The 18435-nt window shown below is 33.8% G+C and overlaps 1 protein-coding gene across 9 annotated transcripts in view; it reads left to right on the top strand.

The window, feature by feature from the left end:
• Nucleotides 1-18435, top strand: part of LRRC49 (leucine rich repeat containing 49) — a 46332-nt gene extending 27897 nt beyond the window's left edge. For 8 of the 9 annotated variants that reach the window (XM_042804207.1, XM_042804206.1, XM_042804211.1 and 5 more), the window contains 7 exons: nucleotides 1518-1601; nucleotides 6592-6743; nucleotides 8747-8984; nucleotides 10249-10434; nucleotides 14254-14363; nucleotides 15054-15207; nucleotides 17309-18435. In XM_042804207.1, coding sequence (XP_042660141.1) covers nucleotides 1518-1601; nucleotides 6592-6743; nucleotides 8747-8984; nucleotides 10249-10434; nucleotides 14254-14363; nucleotides 15054-15207; nucleotides 17309-17515 — 1131 coding nt within the window. In that variant the 3' untranslated portion in view covers nucleotides 17516-18435. Of the gene's footprint in view, nucleotides 1-1517; nucleotides 1602-6591; nucleotides 6744-8746; nucleotides 8985-10248; nucleotides 10435-12837; nucleotides 12955-14253; nucleotides 14364-15053; nucleotides 15208-17308 lie in introns of those variants that run through there. The other variant, XM_042804210.1, reaches the window with a different exon arrangement.

Below are 18435 nucleotides of genomic sequence, written 5' to 3'. Positions count from 1 at the left end.
AGCAGAGGAAGCTGCCAACAAAATTTCACCCTCAGAAGGCCAGGAGTTGCTATCGGGGAAGAAAAGGAGAAAACAAAACAAAACAAAAGTCAGCCTTTCCAGTTAGTGTTGCAGGGAAATGCTTGCATAGAGTTGGGTTATAGAACCTTACTCTATCCAAAGCCTTATGCTTTAATCTGCATTAAGGTATTCCTCTTGTTTAATGTATGTATATTAGGTTAAAGTCATGGAGGAACAATTTGAAAGTTTGTTGTTTAATCACCTTTCAGATTGATCTCAAAATCCATGGTATGCCAGTGGGTTCCAGGGGGGCTGAATGCAGATAAGTTTGCTATGTGAACCTAATTTCTTATGCTTTGGAAATTATTTTCCTAAAAATATAATAGTGATGCTAAGTGTGAAGTTCCTGTTTTATTTTATCTTCCAGTAAGCATTCATCCATGTGCTTTAGGGGTCCTTACAATGCTCTAAACATAGCATATTTTATTTATATAGAAATTTTGACATATCAATATGTCTTCATGGTTGATGATGTTTTCTGTTTGTTAATTTTCATAACACGTAACTTTCTGGAAAGTGGAAGTGAAGTTAGGACAGGAGCTTTCTATTTTGAGGGAAATCAGAACACTTTCTGTATGTTCTGGGAAGATACTTTAATAGAAACACCCAAATGGCATGTGAAGTAAACCAAAATAAGTTAAAGTATGCTTCCCAAATATTTGTGTTGGAAGGACTCTATGCTTTTCACTTCATAGTGAACATTTCTTTTGTTACTTGGAATATGTATGTTCTAAAAATACTGTGCTGTGAGAATGTTTTTAGACTTCTGTAAACAGGGAGTATTCAACCCAATATGGGTATATTGCAGTATTAAATTGCTATACCAGGAAAATTAAGCTTCTTCACTTCCATGACTTTCATTATTTAGGAATCAGTGGTTTTCTCCTTGAAACTTCTTGAATAGGTAATAATATCGATGAGAAATAATGTACTGTAATTAACTTTGAAGATACTCTTCTCAAGTTCTGTTGCTGATTGAGGAAAAACCCCTCAAAACTGTTATTGATGATAAAAATCATTCTTAGATCGATTTGAGCATAAATAGAATTCAACTCATTTGCTCTGTGTCTTTGCTTAACAAAAATCCTAATTGCAAAAACCACCACAAAGATTCAATGGACTGTTACATTTTAAAATGTTCCTTTTCACTCCCATGTTCATCATATGCTTTATACTTTTTCGAAGACCTCTACAAATACAGTTTTAAATAGCTTTATTTTCAGTATTTGTATCTGAGTAGATATCTATTTCTTCTGTATTTCTTAATTTACACTTACAAATTTTGTTTTAAGTAACATTTTAATGTTTCTAAATACTAAAAATCATAAAATTGTATTAAATTTAAAATTTCTATTTCAAATACCAACAGCAAAATATATTAATAACTTATCAGTAATACTTATCACAACCCAATTAATTCTTCCTTTTATGAAGTTGGGTTTCCTTTTTTCATTCAGGAAGAAGAGAGACGTATGGCATCTGTTGCAGCAAGGAAAGAGGAGGAAAGGAAGCGTGAAAGCCATAAACAGAACTTGCTTAAGGTATTTTCTATGGCTATTCTAAGCCTACTAGTTTACAGCAATAATCTATATCCTAGTACTTTTTGCTGTAGTTCTTACATATCCCAATATGCTTCTGTCTCTTTAAACTTTTTTTTTTACAGCTTAAATGTTGCACTGCACAACTGAAACTCTCTTCAGTCAACTATGCAAATTATATTTTAGCAGAAAACCCCAGTTGAATACATGAGTGTGATACATGTAAGAGGATGGCAAACTTGATTTTCACAAGTCCATTGATAAAGTAAATCCAGAGTACAGTGAAGGACTTTGCGGTGATTTCAAATTCCTTGAACTTGGTCTCCCCCATTTCAGGTGAGTGCTCTGACTGCTGCCATACAGTGTTCTGAAGTAGTTTTTCCTTCATTCTGTCCTGTTGAAGTTGTTCCTTTTTATAGGGAGAGTTAAGCAGTCATCAGAGCAGCAGCTAGACTCCAGCTGTTGTCTCTTTCAGAAGAAGGTTTATCTACCAGACCACCTGGCCTGGTTAATGCTTATGTACATGAGATGGAATAACTCCAACAGGGGAGACTGAGGTGCACTCCAGAATACTTCTGTGGGGCTGGTGACTAAATGATCTGTGTTGCCAATGGGGGACCAAAGTTCAAGGATCTAAGAGTATCTGCATTCCATTTGTTGTGTGAATATCACCATTTGTTTCCAAATCATTTTTCTTTGGAGGAAACAAAAGTGCCTAAAACTTTTTGTTATCCAACAGCAGTTATACAAAAAGCTCTCTCAATTTGGGAGTTGAATAAACAAAAAATTTTCATTGTATCCATATTGTTAAGTTGCCTAGGTAAAATCATATTCCACGAAGGGGATTAGACTGAAAGTAGTTGCAAGAGGCTTTAAGAAGTGTAGGAAATGTAGATAACTGTGAAAAATAAAAATACAGAGACAGAATGTTAACAGTATATTAAAAGATGTTCAAAGTATATATATAAAAAAAAAAAACCTCGAGAACCTAAATACATGATTGGGGAAGAAAAAAGATTTCTATGTCTAGTGCCTAAGAATATATTTTGATTTCCTTATATTTGTATCCATGTATATTTTTATTTTCTGTTTAAAGAAAACCCAAACAACGATACAACAAAAACGTTGTAGATACAGTCTTTTTTTAAGCAATGTTTTGATTGGTTTCTTTGTTTCTCGCTTTTCTTGTAAGATACCAATATATTTAAAGTCTCTTCAGGTTTGAACTTTTGGTGCCAGTTCTTAGTAACATAAAGAAATGAAAAATTAGTAAATAATTTTCACATAAGGTGTTATTTTATGTTACTGAAAAGCTAACTGCGTCTCTGGACTAGAAAAAAATTAAGCGTTTATTTGTAGTTCGTGTTCTCAACCATTGATGTAACATTTCCTTGTAGCAGAGGGATTGTTTGTCTTGATGGCCTAGATTTCTCAAGTGCACTTTGCTAGTGGAAACTTCCCTGAGAAGAAAAAAATATATTTTTATTCTAAAATGCCATTATTGCTCAGTTTTCAACACTGCACTGTAGATGTTGTAATTTAATCACGGTATCTTTCTTACCTTCATATAGTTAAGTGACATAAGAGACAAATACCAGTATCTTTTTGTATATCATTCCTTTGTAAATATGTTCTTGTGTGCCATGACTCTGGTTTATTTTTTCCTGTTCCACACATTTGAATTGAAAGGAACAAATCTGATCATAGATATAATGTCTAGTAAAAAAAAGTTGAGAACTACAGGATTTTCTTCATAGTTAAATCTGAAGAAAATATTTAGAGAATTATATTCTGTGATTTTTGGTTTTGTCACTTTCCTCCAAATCTTCTTAAGCTATATGCATTGTAAATGATATTATTGGGACTCATTCAGTAGCAAAAAGTTACTGTTTCCCTGTCTTTACTGCATCAAAAGAGTTAACTTCAGCAATGTCATCTCTTTTTCTATATTTTTTTTTTCCCCCTTGCAGCCTACCCTAACAGCAGAGTTTCTTCATCTCTCTTCTTGCAGCCTATTTTTTTTATTGCTTAAAACCCACTCCTCTGGGAACGTGTGAGATGTACTTTGAAATGTACAGAGAATGTAATTCCTTTCCAAGAGAGGCTGAACTTAATATTTACTGGAACAAGAAATAGTTATTGCTAGTAGAATCTTGACACTTCCGAATTTTGTAAAATGAATTCTTGGAAGTTTTCAAAGCTCTGTAGGCATGCAGCAGCCCGCAGCTGAGGGCTAACAAAGCAGTAGAGCTGTATGGTGGTTGAGATTATGAGGACACCCTCACCCTCCAGAACAAACAGAATTTTCTAAATGTGATTTGGAAGAAAATTATGACTATTTCAACTTTCCCTACTTTCTGTGACCTGGATCCCAGTCATCACTGAAGTCTGTAAAAGTTGGGTGCTTAGTGCTTTCTAACCAGATAACATCATAACTCTTTGGGCAAATTGGTTGTGAAATAGTTTTGAGCTCTTGAAAATGGAAAAACTTTCAGAAGAAAATTTGTAAAGTAGTTTCTGTCTACTTTGAGTGTCAGCTATAGACAATTATGGATGTAATCTTTATCAACATATAAAGTCTAGTAGATCTATCTCTGCATTAGCAGTCATTGAAACAGATCATGGTATTTAATAGCTGCGGTGTGAGGGATTTGCATGTAGGTATTAAATGTTTTACTGTGAAACATTTATATGCAGTTGTTCTTTATTCTTAAGGAAATACCTAGGCTCTAGAAATTAGTAGTCACAGATGATGAAATGCTTGCTTTTTTTGCTTTTTTTGTTGATCTACCATTTTTTGATTTTTCAAATAAATATTCATTTGTAGTGCTTTACACTTCACATCTCCAACACGGAGTACTGTGAGGAACATTAGAACTGCATTGCAGTGACGTCCACAACTCACCCACCATGAAAAGAATTATGTAAAAACCCGATAGTAACAGTCACATGTTACTTTTATAGGTTAAACCTAGGAGCATAGTGATCATAGGTCAAAATCAAAAGTGTTAATTTCAAATTGTAAAATTAGATTTACCCTGGTCCCCTGCTTTTCTCTGTAGGCATATAAAATAAATAAATAAATTACCTTCTTTTTCTTTTTCCTATTTGAAAAAAGGGGCTATAATAAAACTTTGTGGTTTTGTTGATTTTTTTTTTTTTTTTTTTTTTTTTTTTTTTTTTTTTTTTTCCCCAGCCATAGAGTCTGTCTTAAAACAGAAAAGTAAATGATCAATTTTAAAACAAATAAAGCCTTTCTAGACTTTGGGATTTTTGGTACATCTTTCTAAATACTAATCTAATCTAATACTAAGTAATAATTGTGTTGTTTTCTTGCATCTTAATCGGCCTAACAAAATATTCTAAGGGAAACGGAAAGTAATGTAATGATATTTAAAATAGTTACATTAGGCAGGCTTTTAACACTGGTAAGAAATGGATAAAGGTGGTTAATGCTCCAAGGAAATAATTTATGAACAGGCATTTACCTTGCTTGAGATCCTTTTAGACCCAATTGGAGATCAGTGCAGCTTGAAGCTAACAAGTATGTGCTGTTTCAATCCAAAATTTCATGTTATTGAAGTAGAATATTACTTAGTACATCCTAAGAGTATGCACCTTTTGTCCTTTCCCTTTTTATGAGTAAAATTAGTGACAAATACACAGTCTGCCTGTGAACTGCTGTTTATACTGCACAGGGCAAATTCAGGTTTGCCTTTTTTCCCATCTTCATTCCAAAACACCAGGATGTTTGTTTGTATTACAGTTCCACTAATGGTATTCTTCAAGTATAGGTTAGAAACTAAAGGATTCTCAGAATGTCATGGGGTTTTAGTACTTCTTAAGAGTGGGAAGCTTTAAATTAAGGTTGTAACTTTGTATGGACTTGAAAGCTACATTTCTGTGGCAACATCAATTTAGAGTATGATATTATAAACCAAGATACTCTGTTTTCTCCATATTTAGTGGATGTAAATTTATTTTATGCTAAGCTTCTCTGTAATATTTTCCTCTCAGAAATTCTAAATCTGTTGAAGTTTCATTGAGAGTAGGGTAACAGTGAGATGACTGACTCCCAGAAAATTAGATCTGGTTCACAAAATAAACAAATTAAGTGAAACTAATGATGAATTTGCCCTTTGATAGTATTTATGTTGTGCAGTTTTCATTTCATGAGTCAGCTGCCAGTCCATGAGCTCTTACAAAGCACCTTGTTCTTTAACTTTTTAAAGTGTGGTAAATTTAATATATTAAATCATATATATTTATATGATACAATAGAATAATAACCTGTATATGGAATTGTAGATAGTTAACATGATTTGCATGAGTATACAAGAACAAGTACTTAATAGACTATTGAAATACTGGTTCATTGACAATACCTGTCTAGAATATAAACACCACTTTAAAAAAGGATTACAAAATATTTGAACTTAGATCTGTTGTAGTCCTTGTGTCTATCACAAAGCTAATTTCGTTTTCTGTTTTTATAAAATTGACTTCTTCCATTTTTCAGAATATAACTCTTTACCCCCACACAGAGTATGTTGCAATTACTGCTAAGGCTTGCAGCAGTTGTGTAACTGTCTTCGCTTAAGCGCTGGGGTCACTCTAGCAGCATGGAGGAAGGTACAAGCAGTCTGCCCTGTTTCGTGGGAGGAGTATTACAAACAGCTCCAGTCTGTCAAAATAAGATTTCTGTGGTTATCCAAACTAAATAGTTTAACTTTATTCTTTCAGAAGTTGTGGATTTATGTCACTTTTCTTGCTTCTGTTACTGCAAATTTTGTGAAATCGTTGTTTGCTGGCAGTTATGCAAAATAGGACTAGACTGATGCATTGATTTTAATGCATAACCAGCAACCAGTACTATTGTTTCTTCAACTTAAAATATTTAAAATGTTTTGATTAAGCATCATATTTCTTTCAAAATGAAGTGTGTTGATACTGCACTGTTACAACTTCTTATGACTTTTATATCTTGTTTCAGGAAAAGAAACGGTTAACGATTTGTAACATTGCTCGTCAGTGGGAGATACAGCAGAATCGAATAGCTCTTGTGGCTTCTTTAAACCAAGATAAAGATAATGAGCCTTGTCAGATCAATGGCAGTGCTACATATGTATTTTCTGAAGAAAGCAGGTATTTTATTGGGAAATACTTCATGGTCATGTCTTACATTTCAGGTTACTACTTCTCACCTCTGAGATCTCACAGTATTTCATTATCAGAAGTAATATATCCAAATCAACCCTGAAAAGATGTTTTACTTCATGATTAAACCTGTTGGCTATTAGTAACAAGTAATATATATTAAGTAAGTAATATAACAGCAACTCATTGTTGCGTGAGCGAAGTACAAGCTAAATTATTATGTGAGTTTGCTAAATAAGAGGACCTCATGTTTGCAAGAAATGTTAAATATGAATTCTTGAGCCTTCTTAAGGCTGTTCATTTGCTTGACAGCTTAGATTATTGCCTTTAGTTGAAATTAACAAAATGAGGATATGCCGCACTATGAATTTGTCACCTCTGTGTATCAAGAGGTATCATAAACTGAGAGTTGAATTCGTGTTCTTAGTTTGAACAGCAGCATCTTTTAGTGGACCAATTTCATACCCATGTTATTTAACAGTAGCAGTTCTTTGACTTAGAAAAAAATATTTTAGGAATAAAACTAAAATAATTTTTATATTGTTCGTTTAAAATATTGTTATATTTTTTTGTGTTATGTTGTGGATTTCTTATTTGCATCTAAAAGGTGGCCATCTGGCATTCCATAGAACTTAAAAACCAAATGCAGAACTTAATGAACGGTGTGTGCCTTGGATTGGCTAAAACCCAAGTAGCACACTTTCAAGCTGGCTAGCTCAGGCAAAAACCTGAAAAAATAGTCTACGTAAATTCAGTAGCAAGTGCATCTTCCTGCTGTGCCTGATCAACACTGGAAATGTCAGGTATGGGCAGGAAGTCTTTGCCTTCTCAAACAGAACCTATCGTGAGTTTCAGTCTAGTGTTGGCTAGACCTAGACTTTATCTCCAGTTGAATGCTGCTTCTTTTGGAACTTTTTTACTTACCATTTTTATATTGCTGTAGTCCTTTCTGTCCTTGTGCTTCCAAAGCTTTTCCCCAAACATATGTTTAGCCACTGCTTTCTTGCCTTCTTGGTTTCTTCACAGTTCAATTCAGTGTTAGTAATTGTCCCCACCATGAGCAAGTCAATGTAACTGGTAGCTTGAGTGTTGTCCTGCTAATGAACAGACTCTCATTGCTTAAGAAATCATGCTTTTAAGTAACATATTCAGACTTTTTCCATGGAGTTGTAGGGAAGATTTTGGTGTAATAACCTCTGCATATGCTGGATACAGTGGCAAAAGGTGGTTTATTCCTTGTAGTTTCTTGACTGTGAATGTTAGGATTCTTTTGTCAAATCTACAGTAATAAAATATAATGCATAAAATCTGTTTCCACGTTACTGTGAAAGTTTTTGTAGTTGAAGATTTGTAGAGTATATTGTAGAGATCAAAGTGGTTACTGTAATGAAATATCCAATTTCAACCCCCCCCTCAAGATCATAACAAAATAAACCTTGTGCTTTATTTTCGTATATTATAATTCTCTTACTGAAATTACAGTGCATTTCATTTTCTGAATTGGAGACTTAGGTTTGGAACTTTTCTCTTTTTTATAACTGGTCAGAGAAATGGAAGTGTGATAGTGATCTTTATCATGGATCTACATTAGTTTAAACAGATTAATGAAGATGTGGCAACATGTGTTAGAATTAAGAGCTGTAGGTAACACTGTCATTTTTTGCTTTGAAGCACTGTTGCTTTTTAACCCACTCTAAGTTACAGTTGGCATTGATATACTGCTATGTTTTACAATAGTGAAGAATTTCAGAAGATATTTTCAAGATGAGTGACTAAGCAATAAATTTGAAGGTGAAATTCAGCACAGATAAGCAATTACAGCTTCACATATGAAGTGATTGGGCTCTCAACATTTCCAGTCAAGAGTGAAGAAAACACCAGTCAAGTGATCACTACTAGTCAAAAAAGCAGCAGGGCTATCATTCAATAGAATGATGTTACTATCTCAAAATAATCTAATTTATATCACTTCATTTTTATTTCCTCCACAGGTCTCTCGATACAATACTAAGCAGTGCGGTACAAGGTTTGTCTGTTCTTGAGTCTCATTTAGTGGAAGTGGAAGGAGACACTCTTTGCTTGTACGGTGCTGGAGCACTGGAGTGCCTGGATCGGAACTGGAGTGTTCAAACAGCTGGAGTTATTGTCACAGTCTCCTTTATGTTCATAGAATTTGATGAAATTGTTCAAGTGTTAACAAAACTGAAGATAAAATTTCCTAATTCTGTGGTAAGAATGCGTCGGATTTCAGCTGTGTGAACAGCTATGGAATATGTATTCTCTAATAGATCCTTAATTTGGTGTAATCACCCTTGACTACTTTCATATAAATAGATAGGTTTGTGAATTAAATATTTGCTTGGTGTTATCCTATAAAGCTAACTTCAATTTGATACTTCTTAAAAATCAGGACTTTAATTTAAATTCTCACACAGGATGGTGTTTTCTTTCTGGGCTGATTATTTCTCCTAATTCCTTTGACCTAGCTGATTATTTTTAAGTTGCAAAACAGATGTGTAAATACAGTATTTCTATTCTACAACATTATTATGGATCCATGGTATCAGGAAACCTTCATTTGTGTTGTGAGTTCAAAGATCAAATAGCTGGTAGGATAAAAAGAGAGAGGTAACATTCAAATGGAATAGCTAGCTTAATCAGTAGAGCTTTTAGAATTTCTCAGTTCTAGAGGAAGCAAAACGACATGAGATGTCCCTTTACTACTGCTTTTTTTATTGGGCCTTTAAATCAGTCATTTTAAAGCAAATAGTAAAATAGTGATAACATACATAAATCAACTTGATACTCAAATTATATGCCTGTTGAGCTCCCTGCTTCTTTTTAAGGTTTTGAGTATAACAGACCTTAATGGTTTAACTGAGATAGGTAAATGTGTGGGGAACTTGAGGCAAATTTACCTATCTGAATGAAATAATTGTTTCATGGTGGAGGGAAAAATTTGTGGGGGATAGCTAAATTTTTATTTTCACCATCACTTTTTCCTCCTCCCCCTTCCCTCAGTAATGCTACTGTGTAGCCAGGTGTACCATGCTCATAGAAGCACTAGCATAGGGCATGGTTCAGAGAAACAGCAGGGTATGACTTAATGCCAGCCTGCTGTGGCCAAAAAAGCAGAATATTTAAATATATACATTGTACTCAGTTGTATTCAGTAGTACTCAGTAGTATTCATTCACTGTACTCAGTAGTATTGCTGCTTTTTGTAACATTGAAAGTAATAGTGCTGTTGCTGAAGAGTTTATAAATTGCTTAGGGCCTTGTAATGCTGACACTTCTAAATATTTGTGATACACCAATTAGTTGATACATTGATGTGTTTTGCCACAGAGACCTCAGATGAAGTGAGCTTGGTGGCTTCCTCAGACCTATCTGAGTTTGAAAATTGTTTGACTGGCACAGAATAGGAATCATTGTGTTAATTCCTTATTGTTTCCTTACTTAATTTATTGTGATTTGACTACTTTTTTTTAAGCACCTGAAGTTTAAGGAGACAAATCTTGTGACACTGCAGCAATTCAATGCATTAGCCCAGATGCATCGCATTGAACAATTGACAGTTGATCCGGAGGGAAATCCAGTTGTCAACTTTACTTTGTGGAAATACTATGTTTTGTTTAGACTGAACCATTTTAATCTACAGAAGATAAATGGAGTTAAGGTAGGACAGTGTTGCTTTGTTCTTACTATTGGTCTTACAAGATAAATTAGCATTGGTTTGAAAGAAACAGATGAACTGCTAATAAAATGAGCAGAACCCTGTCAGTGTCCTTTCAGTATTAAGGGGAAAAAAGTTTTAGGTAGACTTCACCATATAATTTCTTGTGCTGTGCATTTGTTAAGTCCAACAGCACTGTGATACAAATAGCAAAGTTGGGAAGGTTCTGAGTTGCCATAAAAATATTTTATTGTGTCAAATGTTTGCAATTGCAAGTGACAGTCCAAATCTATACCTGAGTGGTTGGGATTTACCTGAAAGAAAAATGATTTATTATTATTCCTGCATGTGTTTCTTAAAAAAAAAAAAAAAAAAAAAAAAAAAAAAAAAAAGTTTTAAAAAAGTGAAGAACTGCATGATTTTACTTGATTTTAAGCAGCACTTCTTTATTATGTTCAAAACGATCACAGTGCTGACACTGAATACTTGTGTTTGACAGACCACTTAGTGGTTTACAGTGTATGATTATTTATATTTTCTGGTGTTACAAAATGTAGCTCAAATCATATTTTTACTTTAAGCCTACCAGGAAAAAGTCAGTCAATACAAATACTTTTTTTTTTTTTTTTTTTTTCCCTGCTTGCTATATACAGGATCATTAGTGTGTGTTTTTTTTATTCAGTGTGTGTTTTATGTTTAAATAAATCGAAAGTTAGGACACTAATGTTGTCATTCTTTGTACTTTGTATTCCCCTTTACATCAATTGAAAGTAAATTTATTCATGGATATAAAATGGTTATTTTATACTTGGGCTTTGATCATAAAGGGAGCAAGAATAGTTATGATGCAACACAGTGTTTGAATATGCATTCAATTTTAGATTTTAGGTAAGTTTAAGTGCTGTTACAGACATTAATTAGAGCAAAAATAATACATAGCTTTAGTGTTTATATCTGGTATTTTAATTTGGTCATTATCATAATCATATGTTTTGGATTCAGGATTTTACTTGTTACCTGATACAGCCATAGGATGAATGTGATTTACTTGGTTTTAGTTCTGTGAAACATGCATTGGTTGCACGGAAGAGCAGGTGTGAGTTAAAGAGTTTACCTGAATTAACTGTCAGAGAAGGGATGAGAAGAGAAGAATGGAGGCAAATATGACTCACTCCAACAGCACAGTATCTTGAAAAGAAAAAAATAAAGTGATAATCAGAAAGAAAGGGGAAAAAGGAAGTAACACAACTGTTTGAGTGGACTTTTTGTTATGATCTTAAAGTCAGCAAATTCACTCTTTTACAGAAAGCTTTGAATTTAATAGTGCTTGAGGATGAATTTAGTAAATGGATTTACATATAGCACAGCATGCTTTTTATGTAGGGCAGATATCAAATCTTAAGTATGTATGACTGAAGAACATTTTTGTTGTCAACAAATGTTTTCAGCCAGACCATGCTATATGAAGATGTGCACATAGAATTATTTTCCTACTGTCATTAATCATTTGAAAAGTGTCATAGCCAAGCAGCAGAAAGAGATGAATTCTGATTGCTGTTTTTCATTAGTCTACAGCAGAAGTCATGGTATTCAGCTTTGCAGATGTGTATTACCTTTTCTTTTAAAATCAGTAATAGAAAATCTTGTTGCAATGTAAAAATACAAACCCCTGAAGTGTGGTCACAGACTTAAGATCAGCCCTAAATAATAGTTTCGGATGACAGAAAGGGAAATGTGCATATTCTGCTATTCTGATTATCATTTGTGTGCAATGCTTGTGAAGACTATTGTGTTTCCAGCTCTGAGGTACATACGGTTGGTGAGTAAAGTAATATATAGTAACTGAATTAACTAAATACTTTGCATAACTCCAGCACTTTTAAACCTTAAAAAAAAAACCAACTGTGTAAAGGAGCTTTCCATTTTTCCCCAACTTCCCCCTTCCATCCCAGGCTGTGTTCCGGGCTAGAAGCTGTGTTAGTCTCCCCCTAAGATGTTTACTAACTGTGAAGAAGCAAATTCTCTTCATTGAGACACACTATTAGAAGTTTTTCCCAGGGATAGTCATCTCAGACTAATTAAGAGTTGTCAAGGTTTGAAGTGACTACACTCTACGAAATGCTTTACACCAAGTGGTATGGCATACGATATAACAGATGCTTCATATTTGCTGAATTGGTGACTGTTTTGTGCTTGGCCAGAAGCAGGCATAATAGACTTACATGTATGTGATATTACTGTTATAATCTTTTTGTGATTAATGGGGCAAACAATGTACTGGAGTAAGATAGAGAACGTGAGTTTTATGTGAACTAGAAAGTGTATTCAGCAGTGCTGTCTCTGTTGAGCTGGTCCTTATGTTTCTCTTAAGTGATCTTAATTTATTTATTTATGTTATTTCTGCAGCAGATATTTCTGCCTCCAGTGGTCTTTGTTTCTCTAGCTGCCTTCTGCACTCTTTGTTTTAGACCTTGCTTCTGTTAACAGACTCTTTAGCAAGATCATCTACTCTTAGGCTACGAAGTAAGACTTATTTAATTTTAAGTGAAAATGAGTATATCTAAACACTGTGAAAATGAACTTGCCTTTACATTCCGTATTTCTTGACCTGTGTTTTCTCTGGTGAATTTCTCCCTGATTTATGTTGTTACAGTATACTTTAGGCAAGACTAGATTATATAGGCTATAAACATTGAACAAGAATATAATAAAATACGTTCATTTGAATGAAAATTCCTTTTTACTCACACATTTGAGTAATACAGAATACAAAAATTGTCTGGAAGTACTTAATAAATACTGTGAGTATTGAAGTTTATTTACTAATGGGTTGCTTTCCAAAATATGTTAAAAGATGAACAAAATTACATTTGATCCAGAAGTTGAAAAGTCACTGAGTTTCATTGTCCTGTGTTTTCCAGGTCGGATTTAGATGATCATAAAGATTTCTTTTGCACTCACTGGAAAGCCAGGAGTCTAGAAACTATGCCAGCAAACTTTTGACAGTTGAACTTAGTTCATAGCCTGGCCATCAGGGCAGGAGAAACACAGGCCATGGTCTCCAGAGGTTACAAGCCAAGACAAACAAAAAAGAGTAACAGTTACCACCAAAAATTAAATCCTTTCCACCTTCTTCATACAAAATTGAAATCTGTAAAATTAATCCTGAAAATTTTTTATCCATTGAGAGTTAGTTTAAAGAGACATCTATAACTTAATGTTGACACAACAGTATTGATGATATTTAGGTAAGTGTAGTGGAAGAACATTTATCTTTTTAGGTTGAAAAATGGTCTTTTTTTTTTTTTTTTTTTTTTGTCCTCTGAAGTCTTCTCTACAATGGTGTCAGAAAAAGAGACTGTAACTTAATTTTTCACATGTGGGTACCCAGAATCTTTTTATTTTTCGAGCATAACTTGATCAAAAATTTTCTGGTAGACCTTCTGTAAGTGCATGCAGTATGGAGCAGAATTAGTATGTCTGGCCTTCAGATACCCAGTGTAAGAAATGGTTATAAAATTCCTCATTTCATGGAGACTGTCATGAAGCACAGGGTAGCATGTGTATACATTAAAGTTTCCAGAATTACAGGAAATAAAACAAGAACCAGTACCTCGTTTGGTTTCTTTTAAAGTACATTTAAAGTGCCAGTAAAAGCAAATCTACATTTTGAAGATATGCCTGGAGCAGATTGGTATGCAGTGTTCTGTATAAAGAAATTTAAGTTAATTCTCAATGTACATATGTAATGAAATATGAACGTGCCCATTTTGAAACTTAACTTTTTTTTTTCTTTTTCCCCTTCTCCCCCTTCCCTCACAGGTCACTGAAAATGATATTGTAATGGCGGAAAGGCTCTTTGGAATTCTGGCATATGTGGCATCTTCTGAGCTGCCACATTATCGCATACTTTCATTATTTGGAGAATCTAGGTAAAATAGAATGAATGGAGCTGGGATTTGTCCAGAAGATACTGTTTTATTATTAGCACACTGCTGTGATAAATTTGTTCTAGGTAAAAAATTTAAAAAATCACAAATAACATCTTAGAGAAGATAGGTTTTCTGCTTATTGCAGAAATATGAGCATCTCCTGATTCATGTAACCAGAGGTTTTCACAGAAATTGTATGGAGTCTACTGAATAAGATTAAAAGGCACAGGCACACAAATGCACTGGTTGTTTTATTCTCCAGTTGTACTGGTATTGGTGAAGATTTATGGACTTTCACAATAAAGACTGACTATTTTTAGTGGGTATTTTATAGTGGGTGACTACAACAGTTAAAAGATTTAAGAGTTGGTGCTGTAAGGAAAAAGGGGTTTGAAAAAACTATTTTCAGTCTTCTGTAGGTATGTCTTTAATAAAAGTTTAAGCTGCAAGACTTCTTATTTAGGAGATGCCACATGATACATGTCAAAATGTCAATTGTGTAGAAGTTAGTTAAAGGAGGAATATCTAGAGTCATATGTGAGTAACTTGAGGATGCAATAAACTTAAAAGCTCATGAAGTACATGTTCAAAGGGAGAAAAGAAAAAAACTCACAATGACTAGAAACATCTGCACTTAAAAAAAAAGTTTCCAGTAATTAAAACTGTAAATCTCTTTATTATCTTTCACAGGAGGAAGCAAATCCATTATCTGCTGGAAGGAAAGGGAAAGAAATCTGGGATTGGGAGTGAGGAAAGTAGTGATAACAGAAGAAATGGAGGGGAAAGCACAACTCGAGCAACGTTGAATTACATGACAAAGGACTTTCATATGGAAAAGCTTGAGGTAAGTATGTAATTATGAACTACTTTCATCCTCTATTATATAACCTTAGGCTGCTGCTCATTAAATTTGTCTAAATATCAAATTTCATTTATGTTGTTGAGAATGGTGGTTTTAAAGTATCATCACTTAACATATTTACATGTATGATCAAAAATTCCATCAAACTGATCTTTGCCAGAATACTGGATAATGGTCAGTTTCTGTCTTTAGTGAGGTGGTTCCTGAACAGTGCCACAGTCTCAGAAATACATTTTCACCCACAAGCCTTACGTTCCTAATGAAATCTACCTGCATTAGTAAAATATAAGAAGTGAGCACAGATTTTTGCAAAGAAAAACGTATATTGCACATTAGGATTTTCTAATGTAGTTGGAAAGTCAGAAAGTATATCCTGAAATAAATCAGTGAAAAACACCTTCAGACAAGATTTGAGATAGTGCAGGCTGTAGTAATAAAGAGCTACAGCTTTTAAATGAGCTACAGGAAAATAAATATGTAGGAAATGAAGTAGGTTTAATTATTAATAAAATTGCAAGCTGACTTGTTTCAGACAAGTGCATCAGTCACGCTTGTTTTAGTTTGCGTATCTGATATGCTAACTCTTTTGCTTGGGCAGAGGGAAATTGTTCCCATGGAGAACATGCTTCTTTCAGCCACAGTCTTTTTTCTGAGCAATCATCAGGAGTTCTAGCTGTATGCAGCATGCTTCCCACATTTGTCCCATTATTTGCTTTTTCTTTATGTAGAAATATATAAATCCTCTAGTGCAAGAGATTAAACCAAGTTCAGTGAACATTGAATTCAGTTATTGCATTGTAGTTTTGTTATCTCAGATCCATAGCATAAAAAAGAGACAGTGCATGTGTGGAGAGATTAAATTAAGAAAACATTCTAGTTTCAAAAACTGTGATAGTAGCTCTTAAAACTTCCCGTGGCATAGAGTAGGACAGTGAGGCATTCCTCTTGTCCTTTACCATGGAAGAAACACTATAATAAAATAAGCTTGGTATTTGTACAGTCCATTAAATATATGCGTTGTTTTCTCTTCCCAGTGCAGCAATTCACACCTTGTCCGTTGTTAAACACGGTGTTGTTACTTATGTGGCAGCAGATACTACAGAATGTCACAAGAGAAGAGTAAGATAGGAAAAAAAGACCAATTCCAGTTCTTTATCAGCAGTAAACTAACATAATAAATGTAATTGAATAAGTTTATTGCTAAAGATGACAGTCTGAGTCACTGATTAATGCTACGTTTTTTTTAGATGAAACATCTGGAAAGTGTTTTCTCTGCTTTATCACTCATTTTAGAAAACTTCTGTTTTGTTGTCCTGAAGCATGACCTAACAATTTTAACAGTGCTGTAAATCAAACTAGTTAGATATTTAGGACCAATATAACATATTGTTCAGAATAATGGCATTTTATAGAAACTGCAAAAATAGGGATTAATACAGTTTGAGTGACCAAAATGCAGAGCTAGTAGTTGCACAAGTGCGATTTTTAAATATTATTAGTATTTTTTAAAGGTTCAGGTTACTTCAGTATCTAATGTAGTATATGTTAGGAGCCATGCACTTGCAGAGTCCATCAGGGAACCTGTGGAAAGAACGTATAATGGCATATTTTTCTGTGACAGTGTGCTTAGTTCTTGTTAGGGCAGGTAGATAAACGTAGACTTTCCAACTGTTGTACTATAACCATGAAAAGCTGGGAAGGGAAGAGGGAGAAGGAAGGAAGGTAGTCCAGTGCTTAATAATTTCTGTAAATTTTCACTGCCATGCCAAAGGGCAACAAAGATCATAATGCTGTTAAAAGATACTTACATGACTACTTAAGTGGATTTCAGATAAATTAATTAATGAATACAGTATGAATATTATGAATGCAGTAAGATTCTGTGGCCACACTCACAAAAACTTGACTTAGACCCTGGGCCATGCAACTTAAAACTAACAGGAAAAAGTGTTCAGTGGCCTATTTGCCTGCTAATCACTATATTCTTTAATTAATTAAATGTATGTGGTTGTTCTTTGGGTTTGCTCTTGTTTAAACTTTTCCTCCCTTGTCTTATGCAATGTATAATGTTTTTCCCATGCAGGAAATCAAGGAAAGAAAAGCATTTTGCCAGACATACGTCGAGAACTTAGTGAAAGAAGCAGCTGACATCAATATGAAAAATGAGTCGTTGCAGAAGCTTTGGCCTCAAATGTTCATTGAGCTTGTCAGAGATGCAGTGATAGAAATACGCAATAAAAATTCCTATATGAAACTTTGCTTACAGCGGATCACTGATCAAAAACAGTAGAGTTGAAGGCTTGTTTCAGTATTCTGTGGTGATTTACAAACTTAAAACAATAGAATATAAAATGACCATCACTATGGCATACTTCATACAGACACCCCCGCCAAAGGGATGCCTTTAAATCTTCATTAAATCTTGATTTTTTTTTTTTTTTTTTTTTTTTTTTTTTATTTTGAAATAAGGGTTTACTTGCATACTACTTTAACAGTGCTCCCTTGGCTACAGTGATGAGATAGCATAGAAGTAACTTGGTGATTGTCATGTTTTACTAAGTTCTTGTTTATTTTTTTTCTGCTACCCTTCTGTCGTGCTACAGAATTGATTTTTAAAGAACAAATTTACACTCTACTTGCCTTGTTTTTTTTATTGAACACTTTTCAGTTGTCACCTTTTTGACTGTTTGCTGCTGTTTAAAATAAATCAAGAATAGTAGCCAATTTTTTTACGAGCAAAAGCTAATAAATTATTTTTTACACCCTGGGCTTGATGAAGACTTAATATTATTGTTGTTTAATTTGCGAGATTATGGAACTTTTTCACATCAATGCCATCACAGTGCTCAGTATATGAACATTTAATGAACCTTATTCTCAACTGAACAAATTACCCAAACTTGATTTCAAGTGCTTTTCATTAATTTAATCTGTATTGGTTTGTGTGAGTTATTACAGGTAAAATACAAATTTGAGGTATTCTCACTTAAGCTTTATTTTTGTTCTGTTAAGATATGTTAATAACATAATTTCTTTTGGTTCTTGATTACTTGATTAATTTTTGAGCTTTGCCAAGGTCACATGAGATACCCAATGTAATGCATGCATTTAAGGAATCTGTTGAAGACTATTCTGTTGTAATTCATTTCTGTGACTGTGTGAAAATTTCATACTTGTTATCAATAAAAATAAATTCTTTTGCCCTTCACA

Source organism: Tyto alba, unplaced genomic scaffold, assembly GCF_018691265.1.
Source record: "Tyto alba isolate M040663 unplaced genomic scaffold, T.alba_DEE_v4.0 Super-Scaffold_41, whole genome shotgun sequence".
In the NCBI taxonomy this organism is placed as follows: domain Eukaryota; kingdom Metazoa; phylum Chordata; class Aves; order Strigiformes; family Tytonidae; genus Tyto; species Tyto alba.
The sequence above is the reverse complement of the archived record's forward strand: the minus strand, read 5'-3'. Positions and strand labels throughout refer to the sequence as shown.